General features: G+C 34.2%; 1 protein-coding gene across 7 annotated transcripts in view; it reads right to left on the bottom strand.

Moving 5' to 3' along the window:
- Positions 1-18,181, bottom strand: part of LOC119000988 (protocadherin Fat 4-like) — a 119,675-nt gene that overhangs the window by 68,773 nt on the left and 32,721 nt on the right. For 5 of the 7 annotated variants that reach the window (XM_037066154.1, XM_037066157.1, XM_037066156.1 and 2 more), the window contains 5 exons: positions 16,710-16,823; positions 11,391-11,503; positions 10,523-10,668; positions 2,805-2,985; positions 364-520 (listed from right to left, as the gene is read on the bottom strand). In XM_037066154.1, the coding sequence (XP_036922049.1) occupies positions 364-520; positions 2,805-2,985; positions 10,523-10,668; positions 11,391-11,503; positions 16,710-16,823 (711 nt within the window). The remainder of the gene's footprint in view (positions 1-363; positions 521-2,804; positions 2,986-10,522; positions 10,669-11,390; positions 11,504-16,709; positions 16,824-18,181) is intronic. The other 2 variants (XM_037066155.1, XM_037066158.1) reach the window with 2 other exon arrangements.

Here is an 18,181-nt window from a genome sequence, read left to right as displayed (position 1 = left end):
ATTTTATATTCCAAGATGAAGCAATAAAATATGTGTATTTATTCTGTTCTATGTTATTTAACATAAAGTGGCAATTACAATAATTTCAGCATATTGAAATAACCAGTGCTTTAACACAGAAACATTTGTTCTAGGACATTTATAACCTTCCTAGTTCAGTTCCCTAGGTCAAAATTGCATTCCTGCATTTATCCCAAAGTAAGAAATTTGTTGGCAAGTTAAGGTCCAGTTAAAAAGACAGGAACAAATTCTGCCATTAGCTATTTGAACTACTGTAGTTCATTAAGAATTTTATTACAATAAAAAATGTTATCTAAGGTTAATCACGGGGACACAGTCAGAGCTCAACTTTAAAATACTTACTTTCAGCTTATTGTTCACTAGGGTGAAAGTTTCTTTTGCAAAAGCATCTACGATCAAATGATAAGTGATGTTGTTATTCGGAACAGTTCCGTCCTCATCCGTACAGGTTAGAGAAACCACAAGAGTCCCTGCTGGGGTGTTTTCAGGAAGCTCAATTCTGTAACGAGAAAACAGGAGAAAATATGCACTGCAGCATGTTAATCTACATTTATACAGATGATAACATTTAATTAAAATTCTTAATGTGCTTGTATTTTAAATAACCACTTCTGTCAATAATAAAATTATAGTCTTGGTTAAAAATTGTAAAAGATAATAAATCATTTGGCATTCTTGCTAAGGCCAAGGGAAAATGACCTGCTATTAGGTTGGATTAATAAGCAGCCAAAACACACATATACTATCATTGGTAATATAAGGGCAGTTTGTATCTCAAATTCATGATTTTCTATCAATCTTAGACCGGAAAGTAACTTAAAATCATTCCATACTTTGGTTTTTCAGGCAGAGAGCTACTGTATCGAAATTTTGAGTTCTGACAAAATGATCACTGTTACTGAGTTCTGTGAGGATACTGCTTTGAGATGTCAAGTGGAGCCACACTGGGGGCTAAGAACAGGAAACAATGCAGCTGGAAACAGTCAGATAACAGAAGTCCAGGCCTAAGGGTTCATTGTCCCAGTTCAAATTATCCTTAAATCCAATTTTCCTTCCTTGTTTCAGCTGTGTTTTTCACCCATCTGTTCAGTCATTGCTACCGTAAAGTAGCGCGAATCCCCTGAACCTGTCCCCAACGCCTTCTTTTCTCTGACTTCCCAGTGAGCAAAGGCAGTCCTGTCTCGGCTCTCTTGTTGCCACTTCTATGCTAAGCCCTTGCTTTATTGTCCCCACCTGGACTGGTGGTGTGAAATCTTTCCTACGAGAAGTCGAGAACCCACACACTACTGGCCTGCCCTAGGCAGACCCACTCCACTCGGGGCCAGGCCTCCATCTGGTAACAATAGCATGGAGCAGTGCCACTCAGCGGAGCCAACTCAGCGGAGCCAGCTCAGCAGAGCAACCATTATTGCCCTTTGCATTAGCAACGGAGGTATGCTTATTGCATTTAGCCACTGCTATTTTTTTTATTTTATTTTTTTGTTAGAGCAACTTGTGTTAAGTTTCCTGACCAACAGTGATAGTTGTAATTGTAATTATTTTAAAATGATATTTCTAATTTTAATTAATTAAAATACCTTGGGTTTAAAAAATAGTGGAATAAAATGTAAATTGTCTAATTTGTTAGCAAACTTCTAATTTGCCTCCAAAAAGAATCTGTAGACTATGAGCTAGAATAGAAGGTGAGAGCAAACTACAATTGGGGTGGCTGTAGAATTACTGTTTATTATTTCTACCCTCTGTATTTTTGGGTAAAACCTATCTCTGACAAAACGTTTATGAACTAAAAGTCAATTTTTGAAGTACAACAGAGCAATGGCAGTGTTTCTCTATGTGGATTTTGGACTAGGTTTTGTAACTACAAAGTGCTCAGACATGTGCCTGCAATAATATTCGTAAAGCGTTATTTTAAGCAAGAATTAAATTATTCAAGAGTAGACCACCAAAACATTTTTATGGTATTGCTTAAAACATTGTTTCTGCTACGTCAGTGAAAACTGTGATTAAGCTGGAGTTGTCACTGTTAACTTGCAGGCCTGGCAAAGTTCTACTCCCTATAGTTAATTTTAATTCCATCCACATTGTCTTTTGTTGCTTCATGATATAAAGCACACATTTCTATGGCTTCCTCCAGGTGTGGATTATTACATACACTGTTGAAATGAGCTATATAACCAAAATACCAAAAAAAGAGTTTGTTATCAGAATACTCCCAGGTTAAGTTAAAATTTTTCTGAGCAATTTTCTTTCTTTATTCTGTAGAAAAACTGTACTAAAGACCAGGAAATTTGTGTTTCGGGATTTGGTTTTCTACTAATTAGCTATAAAGTTTGTGAGTAAATAAAATCTTAGAGATTTGGTACTCTATTTATGTAATGGTAATAACATATAACTGCATTTTCAAACCTCTCTATAATTAAAAAAGCCACACCAAGGATTCTGTATGCATGTGGCTTTGAAGCAATCTTTAAATTAATGTCAGTAAAAATTTAAAAAAGTGAATCATATCTTTGCCATATATAATGTGTGGCAAAGGAGTAAGACCAGGAGTAAGACAAAAATCATCTTTTGGAGTCTTTTCTAACTTTCACTTTTATACATTTTTGAAACAAAATTTAAAAAGATTCAATTGTATCAGGCAGGCAAAAAAATGAAGCTGAAAATTGTTTAAAATATAGTAATGAAGGAGCAAAGAGTGCACTCTTCATTCCAGAAATGTTTATGTTGGTCACCCATTTATTTTTCTCTCTATGCCAAGATCTGAAGCCAAGTCTGTAACTTACGTGTAAATATCCTGAATGCATTGCGGTGGATTGTCATTGAGATCTTGTAGAATCACTGTGAGCATTCCAGTTGTGGAATGCACTCTTCCATTGTCATAAGCTCTAAAATACAATACCCAAGAATGTGGGGTGGCTGCATTTTCATAATCCAATGGATAGGCAATTGTGACCTCTCCTGAATCTAAAAGGTAGACGAGCACAAATTTGTTCAATGCTCACTAGATAAATACATTATAAATTTAAATAATTACACAGCCATAAAATAGTTCTAGAGATAAATTATGGAGAACAATCATAGTTTCTGGCCCGATGAAGCTCATAAGTGAGAATCTGTGGGGAATCCTTTGTCACAGGGAAGAGAGAAAGTGCTTACTACTCACAAACAAGAAAATACTTTATGGGAGGGTCATGGTGGGTGAGGGTGAAGCCTAGACTGAGTGTTGAACAATGAGCACTGGAAAACAAGGCAGGGAATACTAGGGTGGGGTAGAGATTTCAAAGAGGCAGTTGTGGCAAAGGAAAGCCAAAGAAGAGGAAGAAAAAGGACAGACACTCCAGCCAGGGGCAATATCACAAGGAAAGGGAAAAATGTGTACAAGAACAGCGCATTTTGAGAACAGCAAATTACTGAAGACTGAAGACTGGGTGACATCTGCAATAGCGATGAGAAGAAAATATTTTAATTTGTATTTAATGAGTAGATTTGATAAACATGTATTCTAGCTGATTAGATTTTTATTGGAGTGAAGGCAATGACACTCTTAATATCTTTACTATATTATTCTATTTAGAATAATTCCATAATTATTTTAAAATTGTTATTTTAAAAGTGTAGTTTATTACAACTGAAAAAATCAACTATATAATCCTATTATGATGAGGCATATACTTTCCTGAATAGAAAATATTTATTTTAAAATTCACATATATAAATATAAGAGATTAATGCAATGAATTCCCATGTACACATCGCTAGTTTCAATGATTACAATTCATAGCCAATTTTGTTTCATTTATAGCATCCTCTACCTAAATTATTTTGAAGAATATGCCAAATAACATATCATTTTATTTGTGTTTTCTTATCTATTCTTAAAGGACTCTTAAAATATGACAAAGTTACATACCTAAAACATCGCGTTCATTCCTTAACGTAATCATATATACCCAGTAATGATAAAATTTCTTACACCGTTTTCTTAAGTATTTTTGCTTTTCAAATCATTATCTAAGTAAAAGCCATACTGTGCAGCTGGTCAATACGCCTTAACTCACTTTAATCCATAAGATTCTCCAAAATTTTAAAAATGTTGTTACATACTTTTGAGTTTTATTTTCCTTGATCAAGTAAATGATAACACAGTATGCACATTCTCCCCCACTCCCTTTCTGGGAAATCATTTCATAATAATATAGAGAAGTGTCTCATTTTTTTCTAGGTACAAATATTTCATTTCCTATGGATATTTTCAATTTTGCTGTTAAATAATGTTGCAATAAATATGTGTATGTACATATGTGTCTTTTTATATTTTTGCCAGTCTATTTGAGATATTTTCTAAGGTGGGATTAGAGTCAAAACGTAAATTCATATGTAATTTTTCTATATTCTGCTAACTCATTCTCCGTGAGGGTTTAGTATTTTTCCTTTTACCAGCAGTATTTGAGGTCTGTTCTCCTACAGCCTTGCCTACAGAAGATATTGTCAAATGTGACTTTTTGCTAATACGATAGGTTAAAACGATCTTTCCACTTACACTTCATCTGTCAACACACACTTACTTGCCTCTTCGCACGTAGCCATCCAGTCTTTTCTGCCGCAATTTCCTATGCTCATTTTACAACAGTCAGCCTGGGTTTCACTGTACACCCTTCACCACCCTCTGCCAGGACCCTCCTATAAAACAGTTTCTGATCTACACAATTTAATGTACATCTTAATCATTTGGAGGTTATGGACATTAGGTCAGAAACTTATTCTCAATGTTTCAGGAAAAAAAATTTCCCATTTTGTGATTATTTAAAACAATAATATATCATTTTCATCTTCAATTTTATTATGAGCAAGACTGAGAATTTTTTATATGATTTAGAGTCATTTTGTAACTCCTCTAAACTGTTGATTCCTGCTTTTAGGCCATTTTCCTATATAATTGTTATTTGTGCTCTAAAATACAGGTATTTTCCCAATTTCTTTTTTGTACTTTTACTTTGCTTTTGGTGATTTTGTTTGTCTGCTACAAAGTTGTTGTAATGATGATGGTGATAATAATAATGGTGATGATATAATAATTATATCACATTTATTAATTTATAACCATGTGGCTTCTGGACTATGAGTTAAATTTATAAAAGTTTTTCCTATTATCAGCGTTGTAAAAATTTATTTATACAGAGTGGGGCAAAAGTAGGTTTACAGGCCCTGGCTGGTGTAGCTCAGTGGATTGAGCGCGGGCCTGCGAACCACACGATCGTGGTTCAATTCCCAGTCAGGGCACATGCCTGGGTTGCAGGCCAGTTCCCAGCAGGGGATTCACAAGAAGCAACCACACATTGATATTTCTCTCCTTCTCTCCTTCCCTTCCCCTCTAAAGATAAATAAATAAAATCTTTAAAAAAAAAAGTAGGTTTACAGTTGTTCATATGGAAAATAATGTAATAAAAATAATAACACAAGGATAAACTGCTTTGCATACTCACAACTGTAAGTTTTGCCCCACACTGTTTTTTTTCAATATGTGTATGGTTTTATTTTGTTAAAAAGTATCTTATCTATTTAATTTTTCTTATATACAGTATAAAAATGTTATTTTTCCTAATGCTATCCAGCTATTACATCATGTATTAAAATGTCACTTTTCTGCACTTTACTGAATACTCCATTTTCATTTGGGACTTTTATCAAGATTTTATGCTCTGTTCAATATGTCTGACTGTATAATCATTTGTCAGTATCACACTGTTTGCAATTCAGAGGCATCGTGATACGTTTTAATAAATACTAGGGTCAGCTTCTCCTCATTGCTGTTCTGTCCTAATTTTCTTTCTTACTATAAGGGTGTTTTGTTCCTGTTGCTCCAGGAAGGGTGGGGTTCGAGTAGGGGACTATATGCAAAGAAGTGACACAAGCCAGTCAGAGAAACACAAATACCATATGACCTCACTTACATGTGGAATCTAATAAACGAAATACACTGATGAGCAAAATTTTAAAAAGGCATTCACGCAATGAATAGACAGATAGCTGTCAGAAGGGAGGAAGGAGAGGAGACTGGATGAAAGAAGGTGAGGGGACTAGCCAAAAAAACATCCATACGTAACACATAGACATAGATAACAGTGTGGCGGTGGCCAGAGGGAAAGGCTTGCTCGGGGCTCCGTGGAGGAGGGCAAAGGTTGGGGGAAATGCGGACAGGAAGAGACTTCGCCCGGTGCAGAGAGCACATGAAGCAGTGAGCAGATGGTGTTTTGTGGAGTTGTGCGCTTGAAACCTGTATGGTTTTGCGAAACAACGTCTCCCCAATAAGGTTAATTTAAAAAATAGATACAACTTTTTTAAAAAGAAAAATATCAATAAAAATAAAATCTGAAATTTTAATTAAGTTGCTTTAAAATACTTTTACTGTATCTATATTTGCAGAGCATTCAGCCTTTATGTGTAATATGCTCTCCTCTTTATAAACATTATTCTCCTTAGTTTTATAAGTAAATATGTATTTAATGCTTGGCAGTATTTCTTGTGCTGCTGTCTTCCCGGCTATTTTAGTTGTCTGAGTGCNAGGCCATTTCCCTATATAATTGTTATTTGTGCTCTACAGGTATTTTTCCAATTTCATTTGTGTACTTTTACTTTGCTTTTGGTGATTTTGTTTGTCTGCTACAAAGTTGTTGTAATAATGGTGATGATGATATAATAATTATATCACATTTATTAATTTATAACCATGTGGTTTCTGGACTATGAGTTAAATTTATAAAAGTTTTTCCTATTACCAGCTTTATAAAAATTTTATTTATACAGAGTGGGGCAAAAGTAGGTTTACAGTTGTTCATATGGAAAATAATATAATAAAAATAATAACACAAGGATAAACTACTTTGCATACTCACAACTGTAAGTTTTGACCCACACTGTATTTTTTCTACTATGTGTATGGTTTTATTTTGTAAAAAGTGTCTAATCTATTTAATTTTTCTTATATACAGTATAAAAATGTTATTTTTTCCTAATGCTATCCAGCTATTACATCGTGTATTAAAATGCCACTTTTCTGCACTTTACTGAATACTCCATTTTCATTTGGGAATTTTATCAAGATTTTACGCTCTGTTCAATATGTCTGACTGTATAATCATTTGTCAGTATCATACTGTTTGCAGTTCAGAGGCATTGTGATATGCTTTAATAAATACTAGGGTCAGCTTCTCCTCATTGCTGTTCTGTCCTAATTTTCTTTCTTACTATACGGGTGTTTTGTTCCTGTTGCTCCAGGAAGGGTGGGGTTCGAGTAGGGGACTATATGCAAAGAAGTGACACAAGCCAGTCAGAGAAACACAAATACCATATGACCTCACTTACATGTGGAATCTAATAAACGAAATACACTGATGAGCAAAATTTTAAAAAGGCATTCACACAATGAATAGACAGATAGCTGTCAGAAGGGAGGAAGGAGAGGAGACTGGATGAAAGAAGGTGAGGGGACTGGCCAAAAAAACATCCATACGCAACACATAGACATAGATAACAGTGTGGCGGTGGCCAGAGGGAAAGGCTTGCTCGGGGCTCCGTGGAGGAGGGCAAAGGTTGGGGGAAATGCGGACAGGAAGAGACTTCGCCCGGTGCAGAGAGCACATGATGCAGCGAGCAGATGGTGTTTTGTGGAGTTGTGCGCTTGAAACCTGTATGGTTTTGCGAAACAACGTCTCCCCAATAAGGTTAATTAAAAAAATAGATACAACTTTTTAAAAAAGAAAAATACCAATAAAAATAAAATCTGAAATTTTAATTAAGTTGCTTTAAAATACTTTTACTGTATCTATATTTGCAGAGCATTCAGCCTTTATGTGTAATATGCTCTCCTCTTTATAAACATTATTCTCCTTAGTTTTATAAGTAAATATGTATTTAATGCTTGGCAGTATTTCTTGTGCTGCTGTCTTCCCGGCTATTTTAGTTGTCTGAGTGCATTCTCTAGTGGACTTCTCAGGAAGAGGAACAATATAGCCTGAGTGCTTTCATGTTCCTAAAGTTTAATCTGCTCTCTACCTGTGACATTATTTTCTGTGTATAAATTTCTTAAGACACTTTTTATATCCTTGAATTTCCTGAATATGTTACTTTATTAACTTCTGAAAAAAGTATTATAGAAAAGTCTGTTTACAATTTAATGATCACTCTTTTATAAATGACTTAATCTTCTTGCCGAGGGCCTCAAATATATTTTTTGTTAATATCTAACATTTTACTAGAATATGTCTCAGATTCAGCCATCCTGTATTGGTTTTCCAGATCCTCATTTGTCTTTTTTAACACATAGTCTCAAATCTTATTTCATGTTAGGAACATTTTCTTCAGTGATACTTTTTTAAATATTTGTTATATTCCACTGTGCTTGTTTGATTATTCAAGGATATTTAGAATCTGATTTAAGGTATTGCCTCCTCCCTGCTTATCTTCTATATTTATCATTTTTCTGTCTTTATTAATTGCTATATTTTAGTCTTTATAGTTATTAAATGTTTTAAATAATGGTAAACACGTGGGGAAATGTTTTCCAAACCATCCGAGGGACCTGGTGATGTCTACCATCTCCAAATACTAGAAATATTTCCTAAGAGCATTCTCCAACATTACCACAATAACAGCTACAAGATCCAGAAGTTAACATCAATGCAACTTACACTGAAACTCCCTTTCAAGTTTCACTCATCATCTCACTAATATTTTTATAGCAAAATATCCAGTTCAGAACCATACATCATGTTTCCTCAGTCTCCTTCAGCCCAGAAAGTCCTTCCATCTGCCCCTAAGTTTTGTGACCATTTTAGAGTTGAAAGATTGGTTGTTTGGGAGACTGCTTCAAATTCTTCAGACACATTCTTCAATCAGATGTGCCTGATATTTGCTAACAATATATTTGGGTTTAGTAGTCTTGGATTAAATGTGTTCCTATTGCATGCTATCAGTTTGTCTTGCTCCTGAGGATGTCCGCTTCAATTCCTTTACTAGCATAGTGTCTGACAGTTTCCTCCACTTCAAAGTTGCTATTTTATTCTTTGTAATTAAGTAGTATTTTGTGGTGAGATATTCTGAAAATGTGTAAAGATAATGCCCCCCCTTAACTATTTATATCTCTATAAACTCATGGTGTCCCATTTTATATAATGGGTTATAATCGGCAACTATTGCTACCCATTTTGATGTACAAATTGCCCTGCACTGGCTAGAGGGAGCTGATTCAATCTCATTTCTATGTTTTTTTTTCACCATGCCCTTGTCAGTCTTTTAGTATATTCCATCTTTCTGTCACAAGAAGATATTTGAAGATTATCTTCTATGTTAGCATCTTCTACCTCAAAAAGAGCCATTTTTCTAAGCGGTTCTTAATATGTTAAAATGGTATTTTTTAGCTCGCATACCTAACAGAAGAAACAAACATTTATTTATATTTAAAATGGTTATTTTATGAATCTCTCCAGTGTGTAACTAATCATCTATGCTGATGGTCTCCTCTCCTCACTCCTGGCTTTGGAAACTTTCTCTTTTTGTTTAGCTCTGATTTGCCATAATCCTGCTCTCCACACATCACCTTTCTCACCTCTTCCAGATTCTACTTTCTCAATCGGGCTCTATCTACTGATATGATAGACAGTATATGTTTAACCCTGCTCTCTTATATATAAAAATGTACCTCATCTTTTAAATAGGAGAAACCTTTCTTTCTCCCCCTTGCTTTATTCCTAGGCTGTTAGAACCAGAGACTCCTAACATTTGGTAATATAAAATGTAATCAGAGTTACAAATATCATAATCAAGTACAAGTTCTGCCATGCAAATTAATTACATGAACTTTGAGTAAATTAAAATTCCTCTCCAAGCATCACATGATAGCTGAGGATTAGTATAATAAAAACCCAAAAGAGTTATCATGTATGCAGAGTGCTTATGAGAATGTATGATATAAAATAAATACCCAACTTATTTGCCTAGTATCATGGTTTCCATGGGAAAATCCACTTCTCAGAGAAAACCGTACCATAACATCCCAGGGACCCCTGTGGCAGGTCTGCACTGTTTGGGAGTCCCTCAGAGGAGACAGACTGTGTAAACCATTTCCATACTTCTGAGAAGGAAGGAATGATCACTTCTTACCTTATATAAAATGTAGCATAGATGGTAGGTAGAAAATAAGGTGAAGGCAAGAATAGTATGGGAAATGTAGAAACTAAAGAAATTATGACACATGGACACGACCTAAAGGGGGAGGGGAATGTGGGTGGGAGGGGGTGTGCAGGGTGGAGAGGAATGAAGGGGGGAAATGGGACAACTGTAATAGCATAATCAATAAAATGTATTAAAATATGCTATACATGTTACTAAATATTTTAAAGATTCTTTTATCCTAGTTGAATGATAATCAGCCTTCCTTATTTAACTAGCAAAAACATATTTTATGTTATACTTTATGAAATAATTAGCAATAAAAATATTATACCTTCATTTATTGAAAACTCTTTGTGTGTGCCTATAAATTCATAATGTACCAAGTCTCCTATGTCTCTATCAGTTGCTGTCAACTTGAGTAGCTTTGTTCCAACAGGCAGATTTTCATAAATATTTATAGGTGCATCTGGTATATATCTGTGGGACAAAAGGGATTTTTTTATTGCTTAATGTAAACAAATGTCTCTTTTCATCAATGTCACACAACATATATTTTAAATTTTGTGAGACATATTTTATAACAGTTTCAAGACCCTGTCCTTAAAGTCTTTTTTAGAAATTAATATATATACATATATATATATGTTTATGAATTACAAAGAAGTTAAAAGTTTACCCCTATCTATACCCTTTCTTTAGTCTTCCTCATGACTGATAAATTAGACTTTAATTCAGATAACAAAATAGTACAAACATATTTGCAATCACTTTTTAAATTTCATATATGTTTGAAAATAGTTCATTATCAGCAAGCACTTATTGCAAGCATTTATTTAAAATTCTTTTAAATGGCTACATTGATTTTTCAATATAACTATATCAACTTGCATTTTCTGCAATATTTAATTTATTAAAGATAAGCAGCAGGAAAATAGAAAGCTTTGAATTCTTATTCCATTAAAAACAAATGGACACTTTTCTGTGGTTTCAAACACCAAATATAAATAGAGGTGACTTTCACTGTATGTAAAAAGAGCAATAATATAATACGGCTTATAGAGGTTTGCTCCTAGGTAACTTTGAATATTTTAAGAATATTGTCCATGAAAATAATATCCAAACACTGATATTTACCCCATCATAAAAAGTTTTAGTTGCTAAATTTTAGCATTGAAGTATTTCAATTACCCATTGCTTACCTAAAAACAGGGCTCTCGTCATTAACGTTTCTGATATTGATAGTGATGGTGCCAGTGCAGGACTCCAGAGACAGATTCCCTCTGTTTCTCACAGCCACCACAATCTGGAAGTGCTAAAACATGCAAGAGAGAACAGAATATTTTTGAAAGCTTAACATATGCAATTCCTCTTTACATTAAAAATGTTTTAAAAATAGAATTAAAAATTTCTTTAAAAAGTTGCAAGTCGCAAGCAAAAGAATATAGATCCATTCCCGAAACATCTTAAGGGCATTTGTCAAGACGAATATGTTTTACACTCTCATTCATTTTCTGTTATTAACGCTATCTATCAACTGTTAAGAAGCTTTGACCACATTTTTAAACATTGGTTTTTGTTTGCTATATTTAAGCCAACATAGCCAATTTCAGTTTATTGAAATACCTAACAAAAGAGTATCAAGAGTCACTGGTTAGGGGAAAAAAATATGTAAAGCTAAACAACTATCTTATTTTTGAAAAAAATTTTAAAAATTATGGATACTTTAGAAATCTCAGTAAGTAGTAAAACTTCATTTAAAAAGTTGATATTCTAACTTGTAAGTAATAAAGTCTGTCTAATAGGGTATAACTAATAAGTTGGAAAAAGTTGAAGAATAATTTAAATTTTTCTTTTACTACTTTTAATTTTATAAGTAATAACTATGTGTATAAACAAAAATACTTCAAAGTGCTTTTAATTCTATGAGATTTTACTTTATTGAGAATTCTATTTCAGGAATATTTTAAATAAATGAGAAGAAACTAAAATTATAAGGAATATTTAATTAAAATGTGACTTAACCAAATACATATTATCACTAAATTAATTATTATGCATAAAAATGTATACACTGCTTAAAAGACAAGAAAAAAAGTGATTTAAAATGAAAAGTTTATCCTCAAATATGTCAATTTTCCTCAGCTTTGTCATAGTCTTAAAAAGTGGGATAGCCTCTGACAGTGCAGCTATTCTGAATCAGCCAATTATTTATCTGTTCGTGTATTCTCACTATATCCATTAAGTACCAAACACTGAAATTTAAAATGAGCCGCCCATACCCTGGCCAGTGTGGTTTAGTTGGTTGGAGCATTGTCTCATAAACAGAAAGGTCATGGGTTCTATTCCTGGTCAGGGCACATGCCTCGGTTCAGGGTTTGGTTCCTGGTGTGAGGCACATGCAAGAGGCAACTGATCAATGTTTCTCTGTCACATCAGTGTTTCTCTCCCTCTCTCTTCCTCCCTTCCCCTCTCTCTAAAACAATTAGGCTTCCGACCATCATGGAGGCATATGTAGACAAGCTTCACCTCCTTGCGAAACCATAAGAATTACAACTAAACCTCAAAACAAATAACACCCAGAAATGGAAGAAAATCAAACTCTGGGGAAGTCTGACCACCAAGGACTTAAAGAAGCCACATTCATCCAGACACGTAGGAGGGATGGAGAGGTGAGGAGAGGTGGCAGCAGCAGCGGCACAAGCTGTCTCACATTCATTTTTGGTGGATAAAAATCTGGAAAGATATTTGGGAGCGAGACCAGACCATACAGCCCAGGCTTCAAGCACTGGGAAGACAAAGCCCATAACTTCTGCCTGTAAAAACCAGTGGGAGTTTGGGACAGCAGAAGAAACTGCCAGTTTTTAGGACAGTTCATTTAAAGGGCCCATACAGCCCTGGCTGGTGCAGCTCAGTGGATTGAGCCTGGCCTACCAACCAAAGGGTCGCTGGTTCGATTCCCAGCCAGGGGGCATGCTTGGGTTGTGGGGCAGGTCCCCAGTAGGGAGCACAACAAAAGGCAACCACACATTGATGTTTCTCTCCCTCTCTTTCTCCTTCCCTTCCCCTCTGCCTAAAAATAAATAAATAAAATCTTTTAAAAATAAAAAATAGAGGGCCCACACAGACTTAGAATGTTCACAAACCGACCCACACTAGGATTCACCGGCAGGGCAACAGCTAGAGGGGCATCAGCCACATACAGGAAGTAAGTGAGCTGACTGGAAATGGGGAGAGTGCTAAGCAAACCTACAGAAGTCAGGCAGTGGCACTATCCACTCTCAGAGCTCTACATCCACAAAGCCACAAAGCCAAGAAGAAAGCTGACTGCCCTGGTGAATACCTAAAGCTCCACCCCATACAACTTAATAGGTGTGCCAAGACAGGGGGTCAAGACAGCTGCACCTAACACACAGAAACAAATGCAGGGAGGCTGCCAAATTGAGGAGACAAAGAAATATGGCTCAAAAGAAAGAACAAAACTCCAGAAAAAGAATTAAACAAAATGGCAACAGCCAACCTATCAGATGCGGAGTTCAAAACACCAGTGATCAGGATGCTCAGAGAACTCACTGTGTATGGCAACAACATGAAGGAATACGGGAAGCTTATACCAAGTGAAATAAAGAAAAATCCACTGGGAATCAACAGTGAAGGGAAGGAAACCAGGATTCAAATCAATGATTTCAAACATGAGGAAGAAATAAGCATTCAACCAGAACAGCAAGAAAAAGGAATTCAAAACAATTAGGATAGTATAAAAAGACTCTGGGACATCTCTAAACATGGCAAAATCTGAATCATAGGAATGCCAGAAGGAGAAGAAGAAGAGAAAAAAATCAAAAACTTAATTAAAAAATGATGAACAAAAAACTTCCCTAGTTTGGTGAAGGAAATAGACAAACTAGTCCAGAAAGCACAGAGAGTCCCAAACAAGTTGGACCCAAAGAGGACTATACCAACACATATCATAATTAAGTGCCAAAAGGTTAAAGATAAAGGGAGAATCTTAAAAGCATCAAGAGAGAAGGACACAGTTACTTACAAAAAAGTTTCCATAAGACTATCAGCTGATTTCTCGAAAGAAACTCTGTAGGCAAGAAGGGATTGGCAAGAAGTATTCAAAGTAACAAAAAGCAAGGACATACATCTAAGATTACTCTACCCAGCAAAATTATCATTTAGAATAGAAGGGCAGATAAAATACTTCCCAGACAAAGTCAAGTTAAAGGAGTTCATCATCACCAAGCCCTTATTCTATGAAATGTTAAAGGGTCTTATCTAAGAAAAAGATCAAAACTATGAACAGTAAAATTACAACAAACTCACAACTATCAACCGCCGAACCTACGAAAACAAAAACAAAAATGAAAATGAACTAAACCAACAACTAGAAGAGAAACAGGTGCACAGAAATGGAAAACACATGGAGGGGAAGGGGAGAGAATGGAGGAAAAGGTACAGGGAATAAGAAGCATAAATGGTAGGTACAAAATAGGCAGTAGAAGGTTAAGAATAGTACAGGAAATGGAGAAGCCCAAAAACCTGCATGTATGACCCATGGACAGGAACTAAGGGGGTGGGGATGATAGCGGGAGTGTGGTACCAGGCAGAGGGGAATAAAGGGGAGAAAAAATGGGAAAACTGTAATGGCATAATCAATAAAATATATTAAAATTTTTTAAGTGGGCATAAATGAAAAAAAAGAAAATTACCTTATGTGGCGTAAGTTATACGCCAGAAAAATAAGGATGGTCTAATAACAGAAAATACATTAAAGTAACTCAGAATTTTAACAGATTAAAAAAGAAACTCATACACAGAGAGCAGGCTGACAGCATTCAGGGGTGGGTCAAGGGACACAGGGATTGGTAGAAAGGAAAATGGACTCATTATTATGGACAATAGTATGGTGATTGTGGGGGGAGGGGTTATAAGGGAAATGGTAATGGAAAAAATACAATAAAAGTAAATTTAAAAAGAAAGAAAAAGAAATGTGAAAAATTAAAAAATAAACTAATTTTCTAAGCAGATGGAAAATTTTATAAATTTAATATTAAATTTCTGAAAAAAACTCTTAAAAATAGGCATAAAGCAAAATTTTGTTACTTAATAAAGGTCGTCTATCATAACCCTATAAGAAATATCATTCTAATTTGAAACAATTAAACAATAACTTTAAATTCATGATAAGAAAATGATGTGTTCTATTACCACTTATAATTAAATATTGTCCTGGAAGTTCTCATAAAAAATGAAGCATATAATATGAACAAAAAGTTATAAGAATTAGAGAGAAAGAAACAACTGTCATTTTTTACAGGTATTTGATAAATACTAACCTACAGAAAATGAAAGAGCATTGAGAAATTATTGGAAGCCATATGAGTTAGCCAAGTTTCCATTTTTAAAATCAAGATATAAATATCAATAGTTTCTTTTATAACTCTGAAGAACAAGTAGAAAATGAATATTTAACTGCAAAATTAAAGTTGTCTAGGAATGTCATATGTATAAATGTGTAAAAATACAAAATTTTATGGAGAAAAATACAAGGACTTAGTGAAGTTCTGAATAAATGAGTCCTCCAGGTTTTGGATGATAAAGGTGTTATCACCTTTGGTGTTAATTCTCTTCAGTCAAATTCATAAATTCAATACAATTAGAATCAAAATGTCAGTAGAGCTTTTTATGTGAAAAGAACAAGGTCACTCTGTTTCAGAGTCAAACACAGTAAAGGTGATAGTATGAGATGATCCTACAGTGTCAGAGTAAAAAATAATATTATAAGAGATTAACCAGTTATTCTGGAATGACTGTTTTTTTGTTTTGTTTTTATTTTATTTTATTTTATTTTATTTTATTTTATTTTATTTTATTTTATTTGTTTCTAACTCTCACACAATGATAAAGTCTTGGTCAAAATAATTGTAGTATTTAAAAGTTTGTTCTAGATAAGATAATGCTTAAAACAATAGTAATACCTGATAGTCTACTACTAGAAACATAAAAATGTTTGAAGAAACTGGAGAACATTTGATATTCAAGTGGCTCCATTTCCCAGGATGATTTGGTAAGGAAGGTGATTTGTTATTTTTTCCAGCCCCTTTATACCTCTCTCTTCTCTTCAAATATTTGCAAATTTAAAATCTGACCATACTGTGGTGGGTGGGAAGTGGGGAGGGGGTGTAAACAGGCCTGATCTCTACATTCAAGTAAGATAGCGGCAATTCTCCAGATAATTCATGACTTTAAAAGTGCAACTTTATTTGATTGCCAGAATATTGCCTCAGTTCTACACTTTTGAATATGGACACAGTCCCTTGTCCAATGTTATATAAACCTTGTGAAAGTTTTTTATACTTCCTTGTGGAGGTATAAAAATAAAACCACATAAATTTTGCATTTTTTAAATTTAAATAAGATTTTAAAAATTTATTGAAACTTTTTAAAGTTATTTTTAGTGCAGAACTTTTAAAGATATTTATTATTTTAATGTTAAGGTTTATATTTATTCTCACCTTAGGATTTATTTCGTAGTCCAAAGGAGGTTCTGTGGTTTTAGAAATAACACCACTGTATGAATCCAAAGCAAAGTAGGCAGTGGCCTTAACTGAAGACTTTAATACAAAAAACTTTAAAACATATACACAAACAAACAATAATAAATGGTTAATCCATAATTGAAAAAGTATACATTTTGAACTGACAGTTTTGATGTAATTGTATGCCCAAACCTAACCACAGCAATATTAATTTTGTCAAAATAATGCCAAGAAAATAAAGGGTAAACTTTCTTTAAATTCCACATTTCAAAAGCAATAGGAAAAAATCTTTCACAATTCTTCTATTTTTCCGAAGGTTTTTTATTTTTTAGCTTCTCCAAAGAACATTTTTTCATGGCTTTTTAGAGGGAAGGAAAGAGGGAGAGAGTGAGAGGTGGGGGGAGGGAGAGATATAGACAGAGAAAGAGAGAGAGAGACAGACAGAGAGACAACATTAGAGAGAAACATCAATCCATTGCCTCTCATCTATGCACCGGCCAGGATCTGAACCAGCAATCTAACTATGTGCCCTGACCAGGAATCAAACCTGGGACCCTTCAGTGTACAGGACCATGCTCCAACCAACTGAGCCACACTGGCCAGCTCCAGTGATTTTTATATGTAGTACTAGAACATTTTTGACAAATACTGGTAGCTTTCATTGGGTTTATAGTTTACTTTCCATGTTGGCATTTACAGATTTTTCTAATATATGAAAAAGTCACCCCTCCTGGTATACTCAGGAAGTATACTTAAAGGAGTCACAAGCACTGGATTATTTGGAAGAATCCATTTAATCTCATCTCTGTATTGATTTTCTGCATGACACAATTAAACATTGCTTTAGACAAAGTTTATTTTCTATGAGCATCAGCATGTTTCTCTTTATTGTTATCACCCATGATTATAACTGGGCTCAGTTTCAAGATGAATATTAAATATTGTGAAAAGGATTTTGTAAAGATATTATATTTTTTAAATTTACATCCAAAAAATTTGTAAAACATTGGAGACATGATATCCAATGACATTTCCAAAAAGACATCACAATGACTTTGATGGGCATATCAACTGATTTTCCTTCGTCTATAAGTGAACAACCAAAGTTGGCTTATGTTAAACTGAAATTCATTAACTGTTCTTATGGAAAAATCTTTTCTGTGTTTCTCTTGTTATTGTTATAGCTTTGGATTCATTTAAAAATTATTATTTTCCAAGTCTTTATTTGGTTTTTATTTTCCCAAAATGTCTTCAATAAAACCCATATATTGTAATATTTATTTATGGAGAATATAAATGTATACACATTATAATTGATAATTACATAGACACTCATCCTTCACACACATGTATATATCCTGGTCTAACCCCCCACACCTAAACATACATACCCTCAAATTCTGTCTCCTATCATTCCCCACACATTCACATATATGGATATTCTGAAC

Source organism: Sturnira hondurensis, unplaced genomic scaffold, assembly GCF_014824575.4.
Source record: "Sturnira hondurensis isolate 20B ecotype Veracruz unplaced genomic scaffold, ASM1482457v3 Scaffold0016462, whole genome shotgun sequence".
Classification (NCBI taxonomy): Eukaryota; Metazoa; Chordata; class Mammalia; order Chiroptera; family Phyllostomidae; genus Sturnira; species Sturnira hondurensis.
This window is presented reverse-complemented; position numbering and strand designations above follow the sequence as displayed.